This window comes from Palaemon carinicauda, chromosome 23 (assembly GCF_036898095.1).
Source record: "Palaemon carinicauda isolate YSFRI2023 chromosome 23, ASM3689809v2, whole genome shotgun sequence".
Classification (NCBI taxonomy): domain Eukaryota; kingdom Metazoa; phylum Arthropoda; class Malacostraca; order Decapoda; family Palaemonidae; genus Palaemon; species Palaemon carinicauda.
Window position 1 is genome coordinate 99,657,632 of NC_090747.1, and position 10,829 is coordinate 99,668,460.

At 36.0% G+C, this 10,829-nt stretch overlaps 1 protein-coding gene across 1 annotated transcript in view; it reads left to right on the forward strand.

The window, feature by feature from the left end:
• The window catches only part of Nf1 (neurofibromin 1), a 106,072-nt gene that overhangs the window by 20,567 nt on the left and 74,676 nt on the right, over nucleotides 1-10,829 (forward strand). The window contains exons 12-19 of the mRNA XM_068347309.1: nucleotides 1,220-1,413; nucleotides 3,133-3,322; nucleotides 3,755-3,947; nucleotides 6,592-6,665; nucleotides 7,438-7,593; nucleotides 8,093-8,277; nucleotides 9,448-9,619; nucleotides 10,569-10,708. Coding sequence (XP_068203410.1) covers nucleotides 1,220-1,413; nucleotides 3,133-3,322; nucleotides 3,755-3,947; nucleotides 6,592-6,665; nucleotides 7,438-7,593; nucleotides 8,093-8,277; nucleotides 9,448-9,619; nucleotides 10,569-10,708 — 1,304 coding nt within the window. The remainder of the gene's footprint in view (nucleotides 1-1,219; nucleotides 1,414-3,132; nucleotides 3,323-3,754; nucleotides 3,948-6,591; nucleotides 6,666-7,437; nucleotides 7,594-8,092; nucleotides 8,278-9,447; nucleotides 9,620-10,568; nucleotides 10,709-10,829) is intronic.

Consider the following 10,829-nt stretch of genomic DNA (forward strand, 5'->3'; position numbering starts at 1 on the left):
GTTTTATAAATCAGATTTAAATTTTTATTCACCACAGACTTTTAAATAAGGATTATATTTCTATCCTATAATTTCTATATATTTATTTTGAATTTTATTAGCTTATATCCTATATTTTCTATATATTTGATTTGTATTTTATTATTAGCTTAATATAAGCATTTTAACCTCCCAATTTTACTCGGGCCAGCTCTGTAAAAATCGAGTTTGACTCATTGGGTTGGTTGAAGTCTTCCCTTTTAATAATAATAATAATAATAATAATAATAATAATAATAATAATAATAATAATAATAATAATAATAACAATGAGTAAAGTAAATACTCTCAAATGCAAACCATCCCTTTATCCACACACTGTTCTTTCAGGAGGAAAGCTAAATGGGTCACTGGCTTCTAGGACTTATCGGTTTAATTTTACATTTCTTTACTGATTTCTTGTTAGTTATAAAAGCCAACCCTTTCCTAGAGAGCTACTCATGCAATTCTGATCTTATTTTTGTTGTAAACCTCCAACCAACTCTCCCCTTTTTGTATTATTCCATACAACAGGAAGCTAATTATACCATCCCAAGTAGCACAGACCTGACCTGATGTTTAGCAGGTGAGGTGTGGTTGGGGAATTTTCCTCCTTGGGTGTGGTTCTAGGTCTCTTGATGGCACTATTAGTTTTCATTTGGTGAAATTTTAATGCCTTTTTATAATGTTTCTAAGAATATTATATTGCTTTGTTCTTTACAAGATTTTGAACATTTATGCAGTATAATATAGTTGTACTTATGAAAATTAAGCTTTGTGACGGGCCAAGAGAAGGTTGTGACTCAAAGGCAGGTTGAAAGCAACTGAGTAAATTTATTATAGAACACTCCTTTATATACAAAAGCCCAAAGCAACAAGAAATTTCATGTTTAAAAAACAGACACTGTTACAGAGGAGAAAAGCAGACATGTTTAACCTGGTTCATTTTAGTGCGAGGGAAGAGCAAAGATACAAGCATAATATATACACAAAATGAACTATGTACGATCGTGTGACACACGGTTGGTACAGCTTCTAGAACATTTCAAACAAACCAACGCTATACATAGATTCGTTAAATTATATTTCATGGAGTTATGGGTATTATTGAATTCTTATTCATTGCTAACTAAAAGGATCTCTTAGGCTTAAATTCTTTTTTAGGGGGAGCAATATTATGAAATATTGGTTACTTTTTCAGAACCAAGGTAAAGCTGGCCACGAGATTCAGAGTTCGACCCTGGAACTCATAAACGGCTTGGTTTCGTTAGTTCATAACCCGTCCATGCCGGATGTGGCAGCCGAGGCCATGGAAGCACTGCTCGTTTTACACCAGCCGGAAAAGATCGAGATGTGGAACCCCGAAGCCCCCATCAATACTTTCTGGGATGTGAGGTTAGTATCTTATATTCTAGATTCATCTTTGGAAATTATTTGTTTATTTAGTTCAGGTTCGTTAGATGTAAACAAAGGTTCATCAGAGTGAGTTTCACATTGAATAAAAGTTTTGTTAATGAGATTGCACTTAACCTTTTGAATGGGACTGGAGATCTGTTTCTTGTATCACCATATTTTAATTCATTTGTAGCATTTGTTCATAAGTTATAATACCCTTGTTTATTGATTACCTCCGCCAAGAAAGTTTGAAGGAGGTTATGTTTTACCCTGATTGTGTATGTGTGTGTGTTTGTGAACAACTTCCTGGCCTCAATTTTAATCATAGAGTACTGAAACTTGTAGGGATTAACTTATGTAAAAAGCTTGAAATAAATAAGTTGTGGAAGGTCAAGGTTGCGATCGAGCAAAAGGTCGAGAAATAAGCTGCCGTAGCGGAGGTCTATGCTCTACTGAGTGCCCCTCTAGTTGAAAAAATTCATTTGTCATTATCAATAATGGAATTCTTCTATACGATATTAAAAGTTGTCATCAGTGTCAGAGGAAAGTAATCAGTAATCATTAGTTCTACATATGAACATTTAGCATTGCATGAATGACATTGAATGACCTTATCTGAACATAAAAGCAATGTGATTTTTATATAATTTGGTTTTTTGTTTGCCACGTTTATTACATTTAAGCATTGGGTCAAAGGCTCTTGGCTCTTCTTTGTTACCAAAATCCTTCACTAGTACAGTACAGAGTGTTTGATGATTCTCTATCAAAGTTAATGGTAACTTGCTACTTTTCTTCTTGAAGTTATGACAGAAAGTCATGTTGTGAAGGGGGCTCTTCTCACCACTACGATTTTTGTAGAAATATTTCTTGGAACTTTTTAAACTTCATGAAAAGCAAGTTGTGTGAGACATACAAAGCAGAAATGAAAGATATGTAATCATAATCGATGCGGCATAGTTACATATTATTAGAATTTATCATCTCAAGTCGGGTAACTATTATACATAGGTATCTTTAATGGGACCTCCCAGCAAAAGGTGACTAGAGACAGAAATTGATTGTGTTTGAGATGAAATGTCTGAGGAGTATGGCTGGTGTTTTTCGATTAGATAGGGTTAGGAAGGAAGTAGTGACGGTAAGAACAGGTGTTGTAAGAAGTTAATTAGCAGCTAGAGTGGATATGAATGTGTTGAGGTGGTTTGGTCATGGAGAGAGAATGGAAAATGGCCATCTGCTGAAGAAGGGGATGAATGCAAGAGTTGATGGGAAATGTACAAGAAGAAGGCCAAGGTTTTGGTGGGTGGATGGAGCAAGGAAATCTCTAGGTGATAGGAAGATAGACGTGAGAGAGGCATAAGAGCGTTAGAAATAGGAATGAATGGCGAGCAGTTGTGACGCAGTTCCGATAGGCCCTGCTGCTTCCTCCGGTCACCTTGATGACTGCTGAGGTAGCAGTAGTAAGGGATTTGGTATATGATGCTTCATTAGGGGTGGATAACGGAGGAGGGTGGGCTTTGGCACCCTAGCAGTATCAACCAAACTCAGCTGAATCTCTCAACAGGCTTGTAGGAGCTAAGAGAAGAAAAGTTCCTTTTTTGTTTTTGTTTTTTATTTTGGCTACTCCCAAAAATTTGGGGATTGCCTTAGTAGATAGATAGATAGATAGATAAATAGCTATTTCAAAGATATATCATGCCTGTTTTATTCCTACCTTTCCAGTTCGCAAGTGCTGTTTTCGATATCGCAAAAATTGATACAACATCAGATCATCAACTACACTGAAATACTAAAGTGGCTGAGGGACATCTTGGTGTGCAGAAATGCATTCCTGCTTCGACACAAAGATTACGCCAACTGCAACATTGGGGCGCACATAGCCATATGTAAACAGGCTCACATTAAACTCGAGGTAAGAGCAATGTCTTTTACTCTTCCTCTTTGGGTGGAGATCTTTCTGGCAATATTTCGAGAGCATTTGTTGGCTCCTTATTACACAAGTCATATAAACCACAACTAATATAAGTCTGATATAAGGCTTTTTATAGTTTATCTATGAAATATCTGTTATAATGTTGTTATTGTTTATGAATATTTTATTTTCATTGTTCATTACTACTTATATATCGTTCATTTCCTTATTTTCTTTCCCTACTGGGCTATTTTCCTTGTTGGAGCCCTTGGGCTTATAGCATCATGCTTTTCAAACTAGGGTTGTAGCTTAGCTAGTAATAATAATAATAATAATAATAATAATCAGTTAAATTCAAGTTTTTCCTTTCCATGTCCTGTCTGCGTAAAATTCAATTTTCACGCTCTGATCCATTATCCTTACTCTCTTCAGGTTGTTTTTCTAATGTACCTTTGGAGTATCGACATGGACGCCGTTCTGGTAGCCATGTCGTGCTTCGCTCTGCTCTGCGAAGAAGCCGACATCAGGTGCGTCTGGGATGAGGTCACGGCGACCGTCACCTACCTGTTACCCAATTACCACGTGTACCAGGAACTGGCTGCGGCGTCTACCATCTTAACAACGGGTTTGTATTTTTTTTTTCATATCTGGCGCATACATTTTCATGCATTTCATCAGGTTTCTGACTGATGTTCTCTACATATATTTGATCTTGTTACTTTTCATTGCCTTCTAGATGAAAATTTAGAACTAATATTTAGTTTTGTGATACTGTTTTTAATATGCCGATGATGAATGAATTCAATTTTTTTAATGCAGCCACTTTGGAATCAAGAATTGTTTGTCAGCAACATCAGCAGGGTAAGATCTTTTAGCTTAGTTTCCCCTTTAGGTATTCAGCGTGGATTTATAAGTTTCAACGCAAACATAATAACGTGTTTTCATACTTTTATATTTTGAAGAATATTTTCCATTCACTATTCTTTGAAAAAAGGTAATTAGTTTAGCTTGTTGGTTTGGTAATGGACGGAAAGGAAAATTAGTACACTGTACAGTGATGCCTCAGCATACGAAAGTAATCCGTTCAGGATACGGTTTTGTATGCTGATTTTTTCGTATCCTGAGTCGCGTTTTACATGTAAATAGCCTAATCCCTTCCAAGCCTTACAAAAAGACACCTTTTCTTTCATAAACACGCTAAACTGTAGTAATATAGCCTAGTTATCCCCTCCAAGCCCTAAGAAAACGGTCCGTTTTCTTTACTACTGTATAAAAGTTACGGCATTGTATGTAAAGCATTTGGATCAGTGAAGGTGTATTGTTACCTGTACACCTAACTTAAGGGTTGATACCCTGAAAAAAAAAGGTACTGTACTCTCGGCGACGAGTAGGGATCTCGTAAGCTTTTCGTATCCTGAAAATTTTTTTGTATACTGGGGCATAAAAATCTTTGTATCGCTTTTCGTACCCTGAATTTTTCGTAAGCAGAAACTTTCGTATCCAGAGGTATCACTGTATAACAAATCCAGTACAGAAAGTCCTTGACTTACAAACCTAATAGGTTCTAACGAGCTGTTTGTAAGTAGAATTTTCTTAAGATTTTGTCCTAGGGTAAGCCGAACCTGAATCCAAAGCCTATGATATCCTACTACAAAAGTAAAAAACAGTCCGGGTTTCATACGCAGTAGATATCAGGTTATTACAAATGTTGTTTTTCGTACTGTATTAAATGATATAATACTGTTTTATTTTAGTCTTTTCTGAACCATTTACTGCCTCTTAGAACCATAACAAAGAAGTGTGATTGTGCCAAAATATTTGCCTAATGCAAGTTGAGGTAGAAATGATTGGAAATAAATAATTGGAAATTGTTAAGAAGGTAAGAATTTGCTATTGGTTTTCAACTTATGTTCAGAATAGCTAGGGTGGTATATGTTGGTCTTCAGCAGTTAATTTATGTAATACTTCTAGAATTGGCACACAAGATTTTTTAGCGTTGTATGATTTTATGAGGAAGAGATTTCGTAAAGTGCTCTCAGTGCACTTCATATGGTATACCTTAGGCATTACTGTACGTGAGTGTACCATAGGCGTTACTTAATAGAAGGATGATGCTCTCTTCCTTGTAGTGTATAACTCCTTATTTAGTCAAAAGGATGACTGATGAGTCTCCTGGAACACAGAAGATGCAAACATAAGTAACAGAAGATAGAAACATAAGTAACAAAAGATACAAGCATAAGTAACAGAAGACACAAACAGAAGTAACAGAAGAGACAAACATAAGTAACAGAAGACACAAACAGAAGTAACGGAGTAGAAACATAAGTAACAGAAGATACAAGCATAAGTAAGAGAAGACACAATTATGAGTAACAGAAGACACAAACATAAGTAACAGAAGACACAAACATAAGTAACAGAAGATACAAGCATGAGTAACAGAAGACACAAACATAAGTAACAGAAGATACAAGCATGAGTAACAGAAGATACAAGCATAAGTAACAGAAGACACAAACATAAGTAACAAAAGACACAAACATAAGTAACAAAAGATAGAAACATAAGTAACAAAAGATACAAGTATAAGTAACAGAAGATACAAACATAAGTAACAGAAGATACAAACATAAGTAACAGAAGATACAAGCATAAGTAACAGAAGACACAAATATAAGTAACAAAGACTCAAACATAAGTAACAGAAGATATAAACATAAGTAACAGAAGACACAAACATAAGTAATGGATAAATGAGGTAAATAACATATCTATCTACTTAAGGGTCTTTTCAGGATTCCTTTAACCCCTAACTACACTTGTTACTTCCACCAACAAAGTTGGAAGGAGGTTATGTTTTACCCCCTGTTTGTGTGTTTATGTGTGTTTGTTTATGAACAGCTTCTTGGCCACAATTTTAATTGTAGTGTAATGAAACTTGCAGGGATTAGCTGTTATGTAAAAAGCTGAAAATGATTAAATTTTGGAAGGTTAAGGTCACAGTCAAGCAAAACGTCGAGAAATAAGCTGCCGAGGTGGAGGTCTGCTCTCTACTGAGTGCCTCTCTAGTTTTATATCCTACTGTATCCCTATCTAGCTCTCAATCCACCTTTAACTTTTTAGTGTAACTACAATGTTTCTCCTATTTGTACTTCAGGACTTAATGTCCTCACCAGTCCCAAGACTATGCTCTATATAGCCTAAATTCATAGATATAATCCAATCCTTCAAGTTGGTACTCTGAATTAATTTGCGTTTTGTTTCAGGTCGAGCGGCACTGCAGAAACGCATCATGGCTCTTTTGCGTAAAATAGAAAAATGGACGCCAGGGTGTCTTCAGGTAACGTATTGCCGGGTTCATAACGTACGAGTCGTGTAGCTTGGCGTTTTGTTTTTAATTTTTGATTACAGTAATGGGGGAATACTTTTTATTCATTCAATCTTTGTTCAAGGATGGTATTTTTAGTAGTCTTTCCACTCAACAGAAAGAAAAGTTAAGATATATATTGTTTAACGATGTATTTATTGTTGTATTAGTAAAATAAAGTAAGTTAAGATAATAATGGAAGAGGAAACAATTAAAGACAAGAAAATAAAGGTGGAGAAAACTGTTAACTTGATTGTTCTTTGTTTTTCTCTTGACAATATTGGAGAAGTGTTGTTTGTTAATATTCACTTCTGCTTTGTAGAGACTGATGTGATTAGAAACCAAATGGCCATATCAAGGAGATTTGTTTATTCCACTTAACCTTTTTTGTTTAAATTATAAAAAACCTTCATGATAGTCATATGTATGAATTTCTGGAAGTATCAAACATCTGTCAGTTGGGATGGATTGCTTATTATGTATATATATACAGTATATATAGTTTAGAAACAGAATTTCTTCACATAGTATCATTACTTGGAAAATACCCAGTGGGAGACAGTATGTACAGTAATGAATATTCACTATTTACTAAACATTACCTTCACTTTATCTTCCGTAATTTATAATGTGTATTCTATACACACGTTTCTCGTGCACTATTATTTTGTCTTCTACTTAAATTTTGTACAATATGCATGACCTCATAAACATCTTCTTGTGATGAGACTTTTCGTCATTCCAGGCTTGGGAAGATACGTTTATAAATTGGGAAAATTCAACGAAAATGCTAGTTTCATACCCCAAGGCTAAGCTCGACGACGCCCAGATAACAGACACGTTTCACCGATCCGTTTGTAAAAGAAGACATTCCCATCAGAGTAGTGACCACGAATTAGAGGTAAGAATACAGTACTATAGGTTTTTTAGTTCTTATGGGTTTACATGCCTTGATTATTTTGATTTTCCTTGAATGTCAGAATGTTCAAATTACTTATCTCAAGTCTATATATAAAGTTTAATATTGTGCTTTGAAAATTTTTGTTTATATAAGTACTGGATGCCATTTTACCGGATCAAATCATCTTTACTCTCTTCAAATATTGAACAGACTTCACTTTTTGTTAGAAATAAGAAAAAGATATTGTGACGCAGTTCCGGTAGGCCCTGCTGCTTCCTCCGGTGCCTTAGATGACTGCGGAGGTAGCAGCAGTAGGGGATTCAGCGTTATGAAGCTTCATATGTGGTGGATAACGGGGGAGGCTGGGAGGAACGTAGAGAGGAGAGGTCCCCTTTTTTGTTTCATTTGTTTGATGTCGGCTACCCCCCAAAATTAAGGGAAGGGCCTTGGTATATTTATGTATTCATTTTAAATAAGGGTCATCTTCAATTTCTTTCAGGGACAAGATCAAGTAAACGAATGGGCCAACATGACAGGGTTCCTGTGCGCACTGGGAGGCGTTTGCCTGCTGGGGAAATCTCCTTCCAGGCCTTCCGGAGTCATGTCTAACTTGTCAGGAGATATCAGAAAACCTGCTGTGCTTCCAAACGCCAATCAGGATATGCAGTATTGCCCTGTAACTCAGTAAGTGTTAAGGAATCATTTTGTATGTTGACTTGGTAGACTTTACTAGGCATATAAGGACCAGTCAGAGAGGCGGACACTTTGCTCTCCGTGTAGACACCTCAGGATTATGTATGTAACTGATTGGTAGGTTTGCTTAAAGCAAATTGGTGTTACAGAGTAATACACATAAACAAAGCCACTCCAACACCTTCTGAGAACATAAGACACCTCACACGTCTCGAATTGTGGACCTAACCGTGCCAGGACTTGCTGCTGGGAGGAAGGATGCTTGTGTCTGGTACAACACATGAACATACTCTACCGGGGTCTAAGCGATATCAGGCAGGGCAGCCGATCAGTATTACAGTCTACCCCAACGCCAAAGCAAAGTCCTACAAAGAAAAGGCAACTGTGCATACCCCATACAAAATGGGAAGAAAAAATGTTAATGGAAGATAATGTAAACAATACAAGCCTTTTGCTTACCGCTTACCCAAAATATTGGTGGATTTGATAAAATGATTTCACAGACTATATACCATACATGGGCAACTGTTCGTCAACTGGGGCATTATTTTTTTATATCAAATTTAGTGAGGGCTGCTTGGTAATACACATATGCGGGAAATATTACTTGCCCAATATATACTGATGCATAAACAAGACAGAATTGTAAAGGGAATCAAATTCAGTGAATTAGTTAACATCATGTGTTGCAAACTCTTCAAGTGATAAAGCTATGCTCTTGTAAAATAGTGATTATTAACCCTTTTACCCCCAGGCTATTTGGAACTTTCCCACCCTTAACCCCCAGGGTTTTTTTTTTTTCAAACATATTTTGCAATATATATTTTTTAAATTGCTGTAACAGCCTTAATTTTCATCATAGAGAGGTCAGGTTGGTCTCATTCTTTTGAAAAATGCCTGAAGTTTCTCATAAAGTTATAAAAAATATGCAAAAAAAAAGGTAAATAGCAGTTTTTTGCAAGGACGTACCAGTACCAGTACCAGTATGTCCATTGGGGGTAAAAGGGTTAAGATACAGTTATAACAAAGCTTATAGCACATGTAAAACTAGACATTATGAATGGTATGTATTATAACGGTCTTTAGAATTCTAGACTACCGTGAATCTCTTACATTTTTGTGTCGAATACGTTATAAAGTACTGTAATCCTCATTTTACAGGTTTGTGGGACACCTCCTGAAACTTCTGGTGTGCAATAACGAAAAGTACGGCACCCAGATCCAAACTCACGTAAAAGAGCTGGTGGGACACGAGATGTCGCCTCTTCTGTACCCGATCCTTTTCGATCAGACAAAAGTCATTGTTGATAAATTCTTCGATCAGCAGGGTCAAGTAAGTATAGCCTTTGCTTATCACTTTCAAATTCTTAAAGTAAAAAAAAATCTTTTCTTTCAGAAATGTTTTGAGTTTTTTGCTTGTTATTTCTACACAATGCACTCGTGTATCATTTCTTTTTAAGATAATGAGAAATCAGTACCAATTAATCTTTGTTTTGTCCTTTGCTTCATCTTTTGGTTTTATGCTATTGTTCATTTCCTCTGTTTCTTTTATTCTTTGCATTATTTTTATTCTGTCATTATGAATTTAAGTTTTAATGATGTTGAGGTATTATGTAAACTATTTACTTTTTGTGATAATCAAATACTTTCACACTAGATACATTTGCTGCTTAATCTATCCACCCAATCTATCTACCAGTATGAATGTAGTGTAAATGTTTAAATGTAGTATGCAAGTTATGATCTCATGGTTGGCGATACAAAACTTGCTTTTAAAGTCCCCCCATGCCACATGGCTGGTTATTATAGTTGAGAAAAGGGAAAGGGTATTGTTTAATCTTTAGTCAGGCCTGAGCTCACATCATTCATCTCCCTCTTGGGAGATGTTTTTGTCCTCCCTTTCTAATTGAATAGCCTTCTTGGATGCATTAGAGTAAGATAATGTATAGTTAATCCCTTTTCTTTACGAGTGATTTTATTTGGTGTTATTGTTTTGTTTTCAGATGCTCAGAATCGGCGATAATCTAATTTGACCATAGATCATAATTCTTATAATTAAGTCTTGAATCTTTTGTCAGGCTGGGAGGAACGTAGAGACTAGAGGTCCCCTTTTTGTTTTGTTTCATTTGTTGATGTCGGCTACCCCCCAAAATTGGGGGGAGTTCCTTGGTATATGTATGTATGTATGTAACTTTACTAAAATGACCGGCCCATTTTGATTAGTTGAGACTTGCTTTAGACATTCAAGACTAAGCTGTTGATTATATATTTTCTTTTTGCAGGTTATTGTGAGTGAATTGAACACACAATTCATAGAGCACATAATATTCATCATGAAAAATGTCCTGGAAAACAAGACAGACCATCCCTCTGAGAATTTGGGCGTAACAACCATTGAACCCATGATGTTAGCGATTGTGAGGTGAGTCTTATATATCTTCTTCCCCACCGTTATCCCTACATTATGGGGTCTGTTGCCTGATGCGCCATCTCCAGTGTCTTCTATTAAAGGCATTCTCCTCCTCCAAACCTCTCTTCTCCAT